Source organism: Mobula birostris, chromosome 7 (assembly GCF_030028105.1).
Source record: "Mobula birostris isolate sMobBir1 chromosome 7, sMobBir1.hap1, whole genome shotgun sequence".
NCBI classification, from domain to species: Eukaryota; Metazoa; Chordata; class Chondrichthyes; order Myliobatiformes; family Myliobatidae; genus Mobula; species Mobula birostris.
In genome coordinates, this window is record NC_092376.1 from 99,717,082 (window position 1) to 99,735,442 (window position 18,361).

At 41.8% G+C, this 18,361-nt stretch overlaps 1 protein-coding gene across 1 annotated transcript in view; it reads left to right on the plus strand.

Moving 5' to 3' along the window:
- Positions 1–2,541: 2,541 nt before the first annotated feature.
- The window catches only part of lman2 (lectin, mannose-binding 2), a 40,040-nt gene continuing 24,220 nt past the window's right edge, over positions 2,542–18,361 (plus strand). The window contains exons 1-2 of the mRNA XM_072263532.1: positions 2,542–2,970; positions 14,975–15,093. Of these exons, the coding sequence (XP_072119633.1) occupies positions 2,772–2,970; positions 14,975–15,093 (318 nt within the window). The 5' untranslated portion in view covers positions 2,542–2,771. The remainder of the gene's footprint in view (positions 2,971–14,974; positions 15,094–18,361) is intronic.

The following is an 18,361-nucleotide window of genomic DNA, read 5'->3' on the forward strand; positions in this document are numbered from 1 at the left end:
TCTCTCTCTCTCCATCACTACTCAACTCAATACCACGAACTAAACTTTACTCATCATCGTAAGACTGTATCTATTTACCCCCCAACTTGAAGAAGCTTGGCTTTCATATATATTCCACACTTACCTATAGATAATCATTGCTAACCTGTTTGATTTATCTGATTTTATATCACTGTATTGCATAGTTACTAATAAATACCATTAGTTAACAGCAATACCAGACTCCAAGGTGTTTTCCATTTCTGTTGGTTCTTTAACCCGTCACGGGGTACATGACACTGCCATCTATCACAGAGAAAGCTATTGGCTCAGTTGTGCTCTCCCAAGGTTCAAGCAGCTGTTTATTGAATTCTGGCATAGCTTTTACCCATCGAGGAGCACAATGGAGTTAATGCTCAACAAAGATTATATGTCCAAAGGATCAGTACAAACTCTACTCATAGCCTTTCTGATTTTGCAAATGTCCTCGACTCCACCCCCCCCCCACCCCCTTGGCTGTCTCCTCACGTTATATTTGCTCAACGATTATTTGGATCCACCACACATCCACACGGATATCAAGCAAACCTGTATCATTGCTACAATCAACTTTTCTCTGGAGTGGAGCTGATCCAAAAGGCTAATGGTTCTGGATTGGACACCCCAACATCAGCAGCATGCGACCATACAGAGCACATTATGGCTGCCACTGTCTGAAACATAACATATTTATTCTTTGCTAGTATCCTGCTATGAATCAAAGCCTCTTTTACAAACAAAAGGGTGACCACTAACTGCAGAGTTGGCAACTGTTCTACAAAGTTCGAACACATTTAACAAATGCCTGCAAAATGATGAAATAGACTCACGCGATGGCTCCATTGACTGAAGCACCATACACAAACTACACCACACTACAGTCACGAGGCCATATTTAGTAAGAAACTACCGCAGAGCAAGAAAATGGATGAGGGAATGAATAGTCCTTATGCAAAATTCCCTACTTGCAGGTTGAGTCAATGGTAGGAAGGCAAATGTAATGTTAGCATTCATTTTGAGTGGTCTAGAATATAAAAGCAAGGATGTAATGCTGAGGCTTTAGAAGGCAACGCCATAACGGTTTGAGCCCCACTATTGATGACAGTAACCGCACTTCCCTTCCACGGGAATAAAATGTCAAAATGTTGTCAGTCATGTTTGTTATTGCTGTCAGCAGTTATGCATTCCCTTGCCAAGTAATCTACACTACACTAATTAGGTCTGTATACTACATCAAATGGTGTGTTTGATCACTAGCCAACCGTGTGTTCAAGATGTGAAATATGGTTGCAATGTTCAGGAGGTATGTAAGTAAGTATGTGAATGTCAAATTCAAATCTACAGTTGCTTGACAAGGCCGTTATCCAAATGTACGCACTGCAATCAACTGGACAATCCATACTAATTCCATTTACTGGAATTTGGTCTGTAACCTTTTTTACTTTTGTAACTATAGGTATACCTTAAACAGTTCAGTATCGATTCCACCTCCAAAAGTTTTCCAGTTTCTAGGTGTCCACTGGATTAAACAAAAACTTCAGAGCTACCCACTAAACCCTCTGTCCTCTATCCTAACTTTTACTTTCTGGTTCAGTTTCTTACTATCTTTCTATACCCGTCATAATTTTGTTTACTTCAAACAGTTTCCTCCGCTCCGACCAGAATATATATCTCACGGTATAGTTGAACTGCTTCATCCCAGACAAATCCTAGTACTCTTGGCCCCCTCTCCAGCGCTGTCACATCCTTCCCGACAGTATTTCACAGTGACCTGCAGTTGTCCCAAGTACAAAGCGGGGCCACCTTAAAGCAAACCCTGCGATCTGGACACAGAATTAGAAATAAGAGAGATACTGCACATGTTGAAAAACTTCAGCAACACACACACACATCTTAAGCATCTATGACGATGAATAACAGTTGAGATTTCGGGCCGAGACCCTTCATGAGGGCGCCTCGGCCCGAAACGTCAACTGTTTATTCCCATCCACAGATGCTGCCAGACCTACTAAGCTCCTCCGGCATTTTGTGGGTTACCCCCATATGAGAGGTTACCTCTACCGAATGATACCAAGGTCCAATGTTATCATCTCCCTGCAGGACTGTCTGCCTCCACTGTTTATTCGGGGTGTGCCAGACGGGACGGCTACACGAAACAGGCCTGCTGTCGAGGCCTTCAAGAGCAGCCATGGTGAGCTGAGAAATCCATTCATTCCCTTCTGCAGGTTTTGCAGCGTGGCCGCCAGTAAACACACTAGATGACTGCGGACATAACCCTCTGCCCACCACTGCTCATGGGCACGCTCTACCGTCACTGAACGCCGCGCTGGTAACGGGCGCTCTGATGTCTTAACCAATTAGTGATCGAGGCGATTTCTTAGCCTATCGCCGACGACCAGTCGTGACATCATGACCAATCGCTGGCGACCACGCCAACGCCATAGCGAATTGCCGGCGACAGCTCTGACGCCTTAGCCAATGGATTATGGCGATACTCCAGGGTTGTTCTCTCACGATTGGCTGACAGTGTTGTAGCTGCGTTTATCTTCCGGCTTTTCCGTCGCTGGTTTTTCCTCGGGTTGATGCTTACGATAGGTTTTGCCCGTTTACAGAGCGCGTTTGCGGGAGGCAGAAATTCTCTGGACGGGGAGAGTGTCACCCACCACATCCTCCTCGAATTTCTTCCTTTACGCTGTCCATTTCCGGGCGGCACCTGGAAACAGGGGACTAACTGGAAGTGTGTGAGATAGAAGATGGCGGCAGGTCGGCGAGGTTGGGAGTGTGTGTGTGGCAGCCGGCGGGCAGACTGCCCCTTCTCCCGGTCTGGGCTGGGCTGGGTGTTGCTCCTAATATATTATCTGAGCTTGGCTCTGGTCCCGGCGAACGCTGACATGACGGACGGGAACAGCGAGTACCTGAAGCGGGAACACAGTTTAATGAAGCCGTACCAGGGTGAGTGCGGGGAGGGAAGCAAAGGCAGTGAGAGAGGCTTAGGGCTCGGGTATTACACGCTGACTCCAAGCTCCGAAGCGATGAAGTAACCCACCATGCTTTCCTCTGCTTCAGCACGCTGCCTCTCTATAAGTTCAGGGTTGGTTTATTTCTGTTAGAGATACAGTATGAAACAGGCCTTTCCCGCCCAACCAAGCCGGGCTGCCCAGCAACGCAACTATTTGACTCTAGCCTAATCATGGGACAATTTACGATGACCACAGCTATGTAGTAACTTGCAGTCACCATTACATACGGAGAGGATATTTTCTATAATCCATTGATTAAAGATTGGGTAGGGTCAACAGGGGCGTGAATAATTTCTTTATTCACTTGAGGGAGAGGCATTGGTGAGCTTCCTTGACTATGGTATCTACATAGGTTGAGCTAGGACACTGTGATGTGCACTTCTGGAAACTTGAAATTTTTAACCCTCTCAACCTCAGCACTGCTGATGTAAACGGGAGTACCCCCCCCCCCCCCCCGGTCCTCTTGAAGTAACTAGATCTTCTGTTTTGTTGATAATGAGTGAAATGATGTCATGACTAAGCTCTGTCTCCTGTATTCGAAATTATCGTTAATTACGATTAGGCCGCTATGGTGGTATTTAACCACACAGTCTTGAGTGTATAGTGAGTAGAGGCGCGGCCATTGTTGAGAACATAGCTGCATACAGGTATTTGAAATATTTAAGTATCCTGTTAAATCAGTTAATCTGCTGGGTGCCCTCTCTCTGCCCAAACATCAGTGTAAACAGTTACATTATGTCACTCTGCAGTGACAGCAGAGATTCACATGTTCAAAATCATATGATGGCAAAAGATGGGGGTTATACAAGGTAGCTGAGCACAAAATTGAGGAATATGTGTTAGTATGGGTTAAAGACTGATTTTACTGTCTTTTTGTATGATACCTATAAAGAGTATTCACCCCCATCCCACTGGAAGTTTTCATGTTTTATTATTTTACAACATTGAAACACAGTGGATTTAATTTGGCTTTTTTGACACTGATTAACAGAAAAAGACTCTCGTGTCAAAGTGAAAACAGATCTCTACAAAGTAATCTAAATTATAAAAAACAAAATTGATTGCTTAAAGTATTTACAGCCTTCAAGTCAGTATTTAGTAGATGCACCTTTGGCAGTAGTTATAGCCTTGAGTCTTTGTGGATTGATCTCTATCAACTTTGCACATATGGACACTGCAATTTTTCCCCATCTTTATAAAACTGCTCAAGCTGTGTCAGATTGTGTGGGGGTTATGAGTGAACAACCCTGTTCAAGTCCAGCCACAAATTCCAAATTGGATTGAGGTCTGGACCCTGACTTGGCCACTCCAGGACATTAACTCTTGTTGTTTTTAAGCTATTCCTGTGTAGCTTTGGCTTTATGTTTGGGGTCATTGTCTTGCTGGAAAACAAATCTCCTAAGTTGCAGTTCTCTTGCAGACTGCATCAAGTTTTCCTCCAGGATTTCCCTGTATTTTTCTGCATCCATTTTACCCTCTACCTTCACAAGCCTTCCAGGGCCTGTTGCAGTGAAGCAGCCACCATCATCCTTCACGGTAAGGATGGTGTGTCTTTCATGATGTGCAGTGTTTGGTCTGATGACTGAAAAGCTTGATTTGGGTTTCATCAGACCAAAGAACCTTCTTCCAATTGACTTCAGAGTCTCCCACATGCCTTCTGACAAGCTGTAGATGAGATTTCATTTGAGTTTTTTTTCCAACAGTGCCTTTCTCTTTGTCACACTCCTATCTTAGCCACCGAAGCTTCTAACTCCTCCAGAGTTGCCATAGGTCTCTTGGTGACCTCCCTCATGAGTCCCCTTCTTGTACAGTGTCCCAATTTTTGAGGACAGCCTGCTCTAGGCAGATTTACAATTGTGCCATATTAGATTAGATTCAACTTTATTGTCATTGTGCTGAGCACAGATACAAAGCCAATGAAATGCATTTAGCATCTGACCAGAAATGCAAAGAAGTGTTATTTACAAAATAACTGCAAATAAAAAGTGCTACAGCACACAAATATAAAAGTACTGAGACAGTACAATATGAATGCAATACTGCTTAGTGCTGTGATGAGAGGTTCAGCAGTGTCACAGCCTCAGGGAAGAAGCTCTTCCTGTGCCTGCTGGTGCGGGAGCAGAGGCTCCTGTAGCGCCTACTGGATGGGAGGAGAATAAAAAGTCCATGGTTAGGGTGAGATGCTTCCCTGATAATGCTTTTCGCCCTGCCCAGGCAGCGTTTATAGTAGATGTTCTCAATGGTGGGCAATTCTTTCCATTTTATGATTGACTTGCCTGTACAGGTGTCCCCCGCTTTTCGAACGTTCGCTTTACGAAACCTCACTGTTACGAAAGACCTGTTTTCGTTAACAGAAGGTGTTTTCACTGTTACGAAAAAAGGCAGTGCGCGCCCCGAGCAGCTGCTCTCCCCCCGGATTCGGAACGGCATTGTCGCCAGCATTGCTTAAACACATGCCTGTGAGCAGCCGTTTGCAAGATCAGTTCTGAGGTATCGGAAAAGCCTGAAAGAGCTCGTAAGGGTGTTACACTTAGCGTAAAACTAGACATAATTAAGCATTTTGATCGTGGTGAACGAAGTAAGGACAAAGTGAGTTTGGCTTGTGGAAATTGACGAAGATGATGTTGAAGAGGTTTTGGCATCCCATGGCCAAGAACTGATAGATGAAGAGCTAATGCAATTGGAAGAGGAAAGGATAACAATCGAAACCGAATGCAGTAGCGAACAGACCGAAAGTGAAGTTGTCGAGGAACTGAATGTGAGGCAACTGCGTGAGATTTTTGCTGCAATGATAAAGTACGATTTTAATTTTGAAAGGGTACATTGGTTTAGAGCATATTTACAGGATGGTTTGAGTGCTTATGATCTAAAAATGCGTGAGGCTAAGTAGTCAAGCAAGCCTTCCATATCAGCCACAGCAGACAATGAACCTCGACCTTCGACATCGAGGCAGGCAGACATAGAAGAAGATGAGCTGCCTGCTGTAATGGAAACAGACGACGATGAGATGACACCCCAGTGTCCCACTACCCCAACCCCCGGGCCGCGGACAGATACCGATTTGCGGAGAATGCAGTGGTAGCCGGAATGCACCCAGCACATCCTTAAGAAAAAAGCCAGAATAAACAAGCTAATTAATTAGGTGCCGCCTGGCACGTAAATGTCGGCGCAGATCAGAGACGATTGCAGATTGTGTCGCCTCTGATCTGGGTTGACAATTACGTGCCGGGCGGCACCTAATTAATTAGCTTGCTTATTTCGGCTTTTTTCTTAAAGATGTGCTGGGTGCATTCCGGCTCCCGCTGGACCCCTGCATTCTTCATGGATCGATATCGTTTTGCTGCCCGGATGGTGGGGGCCACTGCACCACTCCACCCTCTGACGACTCAGCATAACACACCATCATCAGTGTGCTCGATGTCTTCCTGATTCCCGTAAGTGATACTACACTGTACATACATTATTTCTACTTTATATAGGCTGTGTGTTTTTATGTGTTATTTGGTATGATTTGGCGGCTTCATAGCTTAAGGTTTACTGGAGAGTGCTCGTGCCGTGTTTCTGCCGAGAGCGCTTGCATAAGATTTTCGCTACGGAGAACAGTGCGGCAATGATTGTGGAAAAGTATTTCTACTTTATATAGGTTGTGTATTCATCATATCATTCCTGCTTTTACTATACGTTACCGTTATTTTAGGTTTTGTGTTATTTGTCATGATTTGGTAGGTTATTTTTGGGTCTGCGAACGCTCACAAATTTTTCCCATATAAATTAATGGTAATTGCTTTTTTGCTTTACGACATTCCAGCTTACGAACCGTTTCATAGGAACACTCTACCTTTGGATGGCGATGGAAACCTGTACTCCAAGGAATATTCAGTGTCATGGAAATTTTCTTGTATACATCTCCTGTATTGTCTTTCAATTATCTTTTTGCGTAGTTGCTTGGACTGTGCTTTTGTCTTCATGGTCTAGCCTTTACCAGCAGTTGGACCCTCTAGATACAGGTGTATTTTTACTACAATCAATGAAACACCTTGACTGTACATAGGTCTCCTAAAACACTTCCATTTAACCAATTATGTGACTTCTAACACGAATTGGCTGCACCAGTGATGATTTGATGTGTCATATTAAAGGTTGTGAACACTTGTGCAATCAATTTTTTTTGTTGTATATTTGTAATTAATTTAGAGCAGTTTATATGGATCTTTTTTCACTTTGACAGAAAGTCTTTTTATATTGATCATTGTCAAAAAGGCCAAATTAGGTCCATTGTGATTCAATGTTGTAAAACAATAAAACATGAAAACTTCTGGGGGAAGGGGTGAATACTCTTTGTAGGCACTATATAACCAATGGTTCTACAGCTGAATAGGGTGACTAGAAATGTAGAAATATTCCTAGTGCATCTTAACTAAAGTTTATACTGGAAGGGCATTTGCAGTGCAATGCTTTGAGATTTGTTCCTGTTCCTCATTATTTGTTAATAATGTGGGGGAAGGGAGTAGTGTAAAGATTGCAGAATAGTCTAGGAAAAAGGTAGAAGGGCATGTTGCAAGGAGGATGGTTGGACTCTGGAACAGAATGAGAAGTGGAGGGTGTGAGTGAAAACTTGGCAACTAGAGTTTAATGTGTAGAAAGTAAGAAAGGAGTCTACCTATTTATGTAGAAATTGTGAAAATAAAGTACAGAGAATAGTATAAGAATAAGTGAAGTATTGGAATCTCATTTTTTTAAACATAACAGAATTGGGCATTTGACCTATCAAGTCTGCTGCACCATTTCATCATGGCTGATCAATTTTCCCCTCTCAATCCCAGGTCCTCTGTTCTCTCTGTATCCCTTTATGACCTGGCCAATCAAGAATCCATCAATCCATCAATCCCTGCCTTAAATATACATACACACTTGGCCTCCACAGCTACCTTTGGCAATGAATTCCACAGATTCATCACTCTGGGAAACAATTTCTTCACATAGACTCTATCAAGGCCACTCATATGAACTGGAAAGTTAGGATTGTCACAAACGTTTTGGAATTTTGGCCTTTATTGCCAAAAGGCCAAAGCTTGGAGTTTAGAAATGAAGTATTATTACAATTATATTGGATATAGGAGAGACTACATGTGGAATACAATGTGATTTTGGTCCCTTTATTTAAGAAAGTGTCCACTAGAAACGGATAGGGTTTAAAGGAGATTAACTCGGGAAAAAAAAACTTAGGATGAGAAAGTTATCCAGTCAGAAGTGTCTAAAGAAGCTGAATCTGTGTTGTTTGCAGTTTAGTAAAAATACAGCTGATTTTAGTGAAGTAGACAGTATACCTCTGACAGCATAGATGTGGAGAGGTTTCTACAATTTTAATAGAAACAAGAGGATTTAGTTATCAGGTAAAGCAGCAGACGTATAAAACAATTGTATTGGATTTTTTGCAGAGGGGAATGACAATGGAATTCTTTGTTTGATTTATGGAGGTATTTGAGATTAAAAAGTTTGTGGATTAAGGGTTGGATACGTGAGATTAAAAATGTTTGTGAATTAAGGGTTGTGGAGAACTTGCACAAGACTGTGGCCTGGGGCAGATCAGTCTGATGTTAATTGAGGGCAAGCTTCAAAGGCCAGGTGGCTTACATATGCTGTTTCTTCTCAAATGTGAAAAAACCATAAGTGAGGGATGGAATTAGGCCATTCAGCCCATCGAGTCTGCTCAGCCATTCAGTCACAGCTCTTAAAGTGATGTAACCTTGCTTATGTAAATTTGCAAAATCATGTTAGACTTCACCCTTGGTTAGTTGCGAGTTCAGGAATTTTGTGTTTGCTCCTGCTTTTCACTGATAGTTAGCAGTGGAGTCTTTATTTTTCTTTACCCACCTGAAGCCTCCTGTATTCTCCAGGTGTTTGAGCAACTTAGAACAATTGATCCAGGGTGTGTGGAAAAAACTGTTGAATCCTGATGTTTTTGGTATGAAGAGACCCACATGGCAGGGAAAACAACATGGGTTGAGAGAAAAAGGACTGGTCCAACTAAGTCTGGTTCTCTTATACCAGTTTGCCACTTCCATTGAATTTTCATGGATAACAGACATTCCAATCAAATTCCATTGCTTGAATTAACCAATAAGATAACCCCCATTCAAGTGATGCAGCACCTGCAACCACTTAAAAGATGAATGGTTACAAGTTTATACATAATTGTACGAGAATACAAATAAGCATAAGGAAGTTAAACTGCAGGGAAAATAACAATTATAAAGTCCAATTCAACATTACTCCCTTTGACTCCACATCACATATTTAGAATTATTACATTTGAAAATTCAGAGGCAGAAAAATATGGTGCATACCTGCATTAAATATAACAATAATCAAAAATTCACCTATGTTATGGAAGTATCACAAAGTGTTGATAGGATTATGTCATTGCTAGGTAGATTATTTTTGCATGTAGGCATACTTACATCAGATTGAACTGCTCTATAAATGATTGCCTATGTATCTTTTTTAAAAAAGGTAAATTATGGTAAAGCATATTAGAACTAATAATGGCTGATCTGACCATGGACTCATCCCCACCAGCTTGCCTTTTCCCCATAATCCTTAATTCCCCGACTATGCAAAAAATCTATCCAATCTTGTCTTAAATATACTTACTGAGGTAGCCTCCACTGCTTCATTGGGCAGAGAATTCCACAGATTCACCACTCTTTGGGAAAAGCAGTTCCTACTCTCTCCGTGGTAAATTTACTCACCCAAATCTTGAGGCTATGTCCCCTAGTTCTAGTCTCATCTACCAGTGGAAACAACTTTCCTGCCTCTATCTTCTTGATCCCTTTCATAATTTTATGTTTCTTTAAGATGTCCTCTCATTCTTCTGAATTCCAGCGAGTACAGTCCCAGAGGACACAATCTTTCCTTGTAGTCTAACCCCTTCATCTCGGGAATCAACAGTGTTAGCTGTTTCTTTACAAATATCATAAGACATAGGGGTGGAATTGGACCATTTGACCCATTGATTCTGCTCTGCCAGTCCACCATGGATGATTTATTATCCCTCTCTACCCCATTCTCCCGGTAACCTTTGTTAACCTGATTAATCAATAACCTCTTGCTTTAGATATACTCAATGACTTGACCTCCACAGGCATCCGTGGTAATAAATTCCACAGATTCACCACCCAATGGCTACAGAAATTCCTTCTCATCTCTGTTCTAAATGGATGTCCCTCTATTTTGAGGTTGTGCCCTCTGGTCCTAGATTCACCCACTATAGGAAACCTCCTCTGCACATCCACTCTACTGAGGCCTTTCAATATTGAATAGGTTTTGATGAGATCCACACCTCATTCTTCTGAACTCCAGCTAGTACAGGTCTCGAGCCATCATATGATAATCATTTCATTCTTGAAATCATTCATGGACCTCCTTTGGACCCTCTGTGATGCTAGCACATCTTTTCTTACATAAGGGGCCCAAAACTGCTCACAATACTCCCAAGTGTGGTCTGACTAATGCAATGCCTTATAAAGACTCAGCATTACATTTTTGCTCTTGTATTCTAGGCCTCTTGAAATGAATGCTAACATATTTGTCTTCCTTACCGCTGACTCGGCCTGCAAATTAACCCTTGGAGAATCCTGCACAAGTCCCTTTGCACCTCTGATTTTTTTTTTTTTCTCCCCATTTAGAAAATAGTCTACACCTTTATTGCTTCAACCAAAGTGCATATTTCATCTGCCACTTCTTTGCTTATTTTCCCAATCTAAGACCTGCACTCTGCTTCTTCAACAGCCTCATGTGTCATACCTTGTTAAAGGCCTTCTTAAAATCAAAGTAAACAACATCCACTGACTGTACTTTATTTATCCTGCCTGTTATTTCCCCAAAGAATTGCAATGGTCAGGCGGGATTTCTTAGGCAAGATTTCCCCTTAAAACTATGCTGATGTTGGCCTACTTTATCATATGCCTTCAAGTACCCCAAAACCTCATCCTTAATATTGAACTCCAACATCTTGCCAATCATTGAAATCAGGCTAATTGGCCAATAATTTCCTTTTTTCTGCCTCCCTCTCTTCTTGGAGAGTGGAGTGATAGTTGCAATTTTCCAGTCCTCTGGAGCCATTCCAGAATCTAGTGATTCTCTAATGCCTCCACAATCGCTTTAGCTATCTCCTTCAGAACCCCAGGGTGTAGTCTATATGGTCCAGGGTACTTCTGTACCTTCAGACCCTTCAGCTTCCCAAACACCTTGTCCTTAGCAATAGCAGTTCTCCACCCGACACTCACGCCATTTCTACCTCTCCAGCATCATTTTCCAGATGCACACTCGCCTCTCTTTTATTCTTTGTATATCTGAAAAAAAAATGGTATCTTTCATATTATTGGCTGGCTTGCATCATATTTCTTTTTTTTCTCTCCTTATAGCATTTTAGTTGCTTTCTGTTGGTTTTTAAAAGCTTCCTAATCCTCTAACTTTCCACTGATTTTTGCTATATTATATGCTCAGTCTTTTGCTTTGATGCTGTCTTTGATGTCCTTTGTCAGCTATGGTTGCGTCATCCTCCCTTTGGAATACTATTTCTGTGGCATGTACCTGTGCCGTTTCCGATTGCCCTCAAAAACTCATGCCATTGCTGTTCTTTCATCTCTGATACTGTTCACTTCCAATTAACTTTGGCCAGCTTCTCTCTCATGCCTCTAATTCTCTTTACTTCACTGTAATACTGATACATCTGACTCTGTCTTCTCCCTTTCAGAGTGCAGGGTAAATTCTATCATATTATGATCATTGGCTCCTCAGGGTTCCTTGACCTTAAGCTCCCTCATCAAATATGAAAAATTACACAACGCCCAATCCAGAATTGCCTTTCCCCTCATGGTCTTAACCACAAGCTGCTCTGAAAATCCATTCCACAAATTCACTCTCTTGGATTCCAGCACTAACCTGATTTTCTCAATCTATCTGCTTATTGAAATCCCTGATTGCTCTTTTTACATGATTTTTCTATCTCTCGTTGTAATTTGTGCCCCACGTCCTGGGTACTTTTCCGAGTCCTGCATATCACTTCTATCAAGTTCTTTCTATCCTTACAATTTCTCAACTCTACTCACAAGGATTCTACATCTTCTTATCCTATGGTACCTCTTTCTAAGGATTTGATTTCATATTTTACTAACAGAGCCATCTCACCCCTCTGCCAAGGTGCCTGTCCTTTCAATTTAAGATGTATCCTTGGACATTGAGCTTCTAACTATCATCTTTCAGCCACAACTCAGTGATGCTAACAGTGTCGTACCTCCCACTCTCTAATTGCGCTACATGATCATATACAGTTTCTGTATACTGCATGCATTCAAATATAACATCAGCCTTATATTCGCCACCCTTTCCAATTTTGCTTCCATGTTACACTTCAACTTATTCACTGACTGCAATTTTTCCCTATCATCTACCTGTCCTTCCTCAGAGTCTCACTGCACAGTGCATCAACTTGTATACCAATTGCCCCATCCTCAGCCCTATCACTCCGGTTCCCGTACCCCTGCCAAATTAGTTTAAGCACACTCCAGCATACTTTGCAAACCTGTCTCCCAGTCTCCCAATTTTTCTGTTGTCTGTCTTCTTTCCTATACCAACAACTTCAAGCCCAGTTTCTTTTTTCACTACAGTGACATTTTGTTTTAGGGGATTGTCCTCGGAGGTTTGACTCAGACTGAGAGTGCTGCGGTGCACATGGTGAATTCCAGTCCCACTTCTCCTGTTGGTGAAAGGGTGTTTGCTGTTGACTCACCTACAGTAGCTGTGGCTGTTGACCCATGGTCAGTGGCTGTTGATCAGCAGGTAACTGACCCATCTGTAACGATCTTATTTGGGTTTTGAGATCCCATTCCACTTGTTTGGCAGCGTGCACTGTCTCATTATATGGAACACCAACTTCACTCCAATTCATTTTTGTCACCTTCATCTTTACAATACCTGGTTTCAGGCCGTCCATAAAAGTCCGATAAAAGGGACTTCTGTTATTTTCATTTACTCCCTGAATTCCTGAGTAACTTAACCACACTGGCCTTTCGAGTTTTTATTTCCAAAAATATTCCCAAACCTTTTATCTACCACTTTCCTCTAAACAGTCTGCATTGGGGCCTGTTCTTCCATCCACCTCTTAACTGCATCCCAACCTCCTTGTATGTTTTGTTTACCATCTCTCATGTCATTGTCAGCTCTGCAAGTCAATTGTCTGATTTGTTGAGATTACATAGTTGCCAAAATTTGGATGCCGTCATATGGGTGCAGTTTGTTTCTGTTAATATGTTGAAGCTCAGCCCAGACCTTTAAAGTTTTTTTATGATGTGGAATTTCTTTGGAGCGTTTATCAATCTTTTCCTTGGGAAGTGATTGACGGAAACAATGGAAGTTCTTTCATAGGTTCCATTTTCAGTGCTGCATGTCTTCATTTCTTCAGACTTTATTGGAGCAAGCCATGACATAGTACCCAATCCTGTTGTTACATCACTGTCATCCTCACTTGAGTTGCTAGAGGTCACTGTAGAGTCTCTGTCCATGTCATATCCATACCTTGATTCCTTGGAGTTCAGAAGGCAGCATTGTTCAGCGTAAGGGGTTTTTCCCAAGGAGAAGCATCGCTTGGAGGACTGCCCATTTGAGGTCCTTGCTGGTTTTTCTGATACTACTTCAGTTTACTTGAAAGATCCATACAATGCACTTCTATTCACTTGTTCACTTAATGCAAAGATTTACTCTTTAGACTTTTGAGTGAAAAACAGGCAGGAGAGTTGGTGGATGTTGCTTGCTTGGATTTTCAGAAGGCCTTTGACACAATGGTGCACTTAAGGTTGCCTTAGAAGATAAGAGCCCATGGTATTACAGGAAGAATACTAGCACGGATAGAAGATTGGCTGATTGGCAGGATGAAAAGAGTTGTAATAAAGGGGGCCTATTCTGGTTGGCTGCCAGTGCCAAGTGGTTTTCCACAGGGGTCTGAGTTAGGGCCGCTTCTTTTCACATTTTATGTCAATGATTTGGTTAATGGAGTTGATGGTTTTGTGGCCAAATCTGCAGATGATACAAAGATAGGTGGAGGGGTAGGTAGTGTTGAGGAAGCAGGGAGTCTGCAGGAAGTTTTGGGCAGAAGTGGCAGATGGAATATAGTGCAGGAAAGTGTATGGTCATGCACTTTGGCCGAAGGAATAAAGGCATGGACTATTTCTAAATGGGGAGAAAATACAGCAAGATGTGCTGTGAGGTTAATGTTTACTGTAATTTGATAATTAGTATCGGTAAGTAGCATAAGTGTCAAAGATGGACATGTGAGAAGTAGATTGCAGGGCCACAGGAAATACGGAATGGGTCTAATGGGATTGTGGGTACTGGTTCAGAACAAGTTATCAACAAAATGGCCTATTTTTGCAACATAATCCTGTCATGATCATAACTCTTGTAGATGGTGCAAGTGTCATGAGAGCAGAATTACAATTATGATTGGGAGTTGCTTTAAAATGAGTGGCAGCACTCTTTGAGAAATCTCAGCTGAGTTTTCTGTGTTGACGTGGAATAGTGGTATCTTGTAGAGGTGTTTGAATTTAATCTGAACTCTTAAGACAGTGATTCTTAAAAAGAAACTACAGTGGAGGAGAAGTAGGTTCACTGGCTTGTTTTTATTGTTTTATTTGCTTCCTTTTTCTTTTCTCCACCACTAATTAGCTTTTCAGCACCTTGTGTTTACTTGTTCATTCACTTTCAGGTGTTCCCTGAAGACCATCTCTTCTAATGTGCTTTCAGGTATTTCTAGACAGTTTAGGGGTGTTAAAGATAAATACAGTTGAAAATATCCTTGCATTGAGGAACAGTTACTAGCAGCTTTTGAGAAAATGTTAATCTTAGTCATTGCTCTTGTACTTCTTCCTTTTCTACAGGAGTGGGCTCAAGTTCAATGCCCCTGTGGGATTTTAGTGGGAGCACAATGCTAACAGGCCAGTATATTCGTCTAACACCTGATGATCGCAGTAAAAGTGGATCGATCTGGAACCGAGTGGTAAGTGTCTGCATGCATTAGTAAACAGTAGTTTCCTCATGAGTGGACAATCATAGTGAAGTAAGTCTGAAGTAATAAAACTGAGCTAAATGTTGAATAATTGGAAGGATGAGAGAATTGTCTGTCTCATGACTCTGGTATTTTTACCAGCAGAAAACCTTGCTAATTGTTTTTTTTCTTATCGATGCTATTGGTCTCCCTTGCTGGATTGTTAGCCCAGAGGGATTAACTCTGTCAATCACATGAGCAGTTTTGCTCTTCTGGGCTAAATTTACTGATTTAGCCTTGTATACTAAATAAAATAAAAACGACAGGACCAGACTTTACCCAGGTTTCTCCAAAGATGTGCCATGCAACAGTATGAATATTGAAATCACCATTGGTGTCTTTGAGGCTGTCCTGCTGTTTACTCATGGGAAAGATGTGAAGTTAAAAGGGACCTGATTCTGTTCCTGTTACACAAGTTTAGCTTGAGCTTCAGTAATATTGATTCCGTGTGTTTAGGTAAAAAAACAGTTTACATATATGAAGTCTGCTGCAAGCTCTATTTCTCGAACAGTAAATGCTAAGTTTAGATTATGAGGACACTCAGTCCTCGTTTATTGTCATTTAGAAATGCATGCATTAAAAAATGATACAATGTTCCTCCAGAATGATATCACAAGAAAATCACAGGACAAACCAAGAATAAAACTGACAAAACCACATAATTATAACATATAGTTACAACAGTGCAAAGCAATACCATAATTTGATAAAGAGCAGACCATGGGCATGGTAAAAAAAAAAAGTCTCAAAGTCCCGATAGACTCATCATCTCATGCAGGCGGCAGAAGGGAGAAGCTCTCCCCACCATGAACCTCCAAGCGCTGCCATTGGAAGCACTCTACTGCAGCGGACTCTGAGTCCATCCGAAAACTTTGAGCCTCCGACACAGCCTCTCCAAGCACCATCCTCTGCCAAGTGCTTCGACCCCGCCCCGGCCGCCAAGCAACAAGCAAACAGAACTCGGGGCCTTCTCCTCTGGAGATTCTGGACCACACAATAGCAGCAGCAGCGAAGCAGGTATTTCAGAAGTTTCACCAGATGTTCCTCCGTGCTCTCACGTCCGTCTCCATCAAATCAGAATTGTGCACGACACCCTTCTTGACAAATAACAGACATCACCACCGAAGTGGTGGCTACGAGCTGCGTCACCTCGCCATCTTCTCCTCCCGCCTAAATTTTGCATAAGCTTTGTTTAACTTGTTCCTCGTCCTTTTATTTAATTTAAGTTCAAGGTGGATCTATTATCAAAGTACTTAGATGTCACAATATACTGCCTTGATTTGTTTACTTGCAGGCATTTACAGGGAAAATAATACGATAGAATTTACGAAAAATATATAAAGAGACTAGCAGACAATCCATGTGCAAAAGAAGACAAATCATGCAAATTAATTTAAAAGAAGTAAATAAATAGTACTGAGTTGTAGAGTCCTTGAAAGTGGGTCTATAGGTTTTAGAGTCATTCAGCATTGAGGTAAGTGAAATTTTCCACACTGGTTCAGGAGCCTGATGGTTGTAGGCTAATAATTGTTCCTGAACGTTGTGGTGTGGGACTCCTGTACCTCCTGCCTGATGGTAGTAGCGAATAAAGAGCATGGCCTGGATGATGGGGGTCCTTGATGATGGATTCTGCTTTTTTATGACTGCGCTCCTTGTAAATGTGCTGAACAATGGGGAGGGCTTTGTCTGTGATGGACTCGGAATCAGAATCAGGTTTATTATCACTGGCATGTGTTGTGAAATTTGTTAACTACAAATGGGCTGTTTCCACCAACTTTTGTAGACTTTTCTGTTCCTGGATATTTGTGTTTCCATACCAGTCTATGATGTACAAGTACTCCCAAGTCCCTCTGCACAACAGCATGCTGCAATCTTCCACTATTTAAGTAATAATCTGATCATATTTTTCTTTCCAAAGAGGACCTCACATTTAAAAAAAAATTGCACTCCATCTGCTAGACACTTGCCCACTCACTTAATCTATCTATATCTTTCTGCTGACTCTCCACATCCTCTGCACAATTTACATGTCATCTACAACTTAGATATGCTATATTCATTTCCCTTTTCCAAGTTGTTAATGTATATCATGAACAGTTGCAAGTCCAGAACCAACCCCTACATCACTCTGTCCAACCAGAGAAACAACCATTTTCCCAACTCTCTTCCTTCTGTTGGTTAACCAGTGCTTACCATGCTAACTCATTACTCCCAACTCAATGCATCCTTCTATTACAACTAAGTCTTTTATGCAGCACGTTACTGAATGCCTTCTGGAAATCCAGGTACCGACCTGTGTTTCCCTTGGTGTTCATTATATCCTGAGAGCTCCAGTAAGTTTGTCAAACAGGACCTGCCCTTAATGAATCTATGCTGTGCCTGCCTGACTGAACTATATTTATCCCGATGTCTCACTAATTCTTCTTTAATGTTAGCTTCAAGCATTTTCCCGACTATAGAAGTTAAGCTGGCTGGCCTATAGTTGTAGTTCTTTTATGTACTGCTGCTGCTTAATAACAAATTTCACAATATATTGCAGTGATATTAAACCTGATTCTGACAATGCTTTCTTTGTTGATGTGTGAACTGATGCTTGGGGTTGATGCTGAGTCTCCCAGGGCTACTTCCAACTCACGATTGCCATCTCTGGGTCTGTCCTGATAGAACAAGAGCTACACAAGGATTGTTTAGGAACCTGGCACATTGATTCTTTGAGTACAGCTGTGTTGATATCCTTTTATTCTCTCAGTTTAGACTTCAATTCCCAGGTGTGAGGGGGTTCATTGTAGTGTTAACTGGTTTAGGAGATCTTGCTACATAGGAATTCAATATTAAAAATTACTGTCAGATGATCCATCAGTTTCGTAGAAACATAGAAAACCTACAGCATAATACAGGCCCTTTGGCCCACAAAGCTGTGCCTAATTCCTGTCCTTAGAAATTACCAAGGGTTACCCATAGCTCTCTATTTTTCTAAGCTCCATGTACCTATCCAGGAGTCTCTTAAAAGACTCTATCGTATCTGATTCCACCACCGTCACCGGCAGCCCATTTCACGCACTCACCACTCTCTGTGTTTAAAAAAAAAACAACAACAACTTACCCCTGTACCTACTTCCAAGCACCTTAAAACTATGCCCTCTCGTGCTAGCCATTTCAGCCCTGGGAAAAAGCCTCTGACTATGGAGGCCATATGGGTGGAGCTGAGAAACAGGAAAGG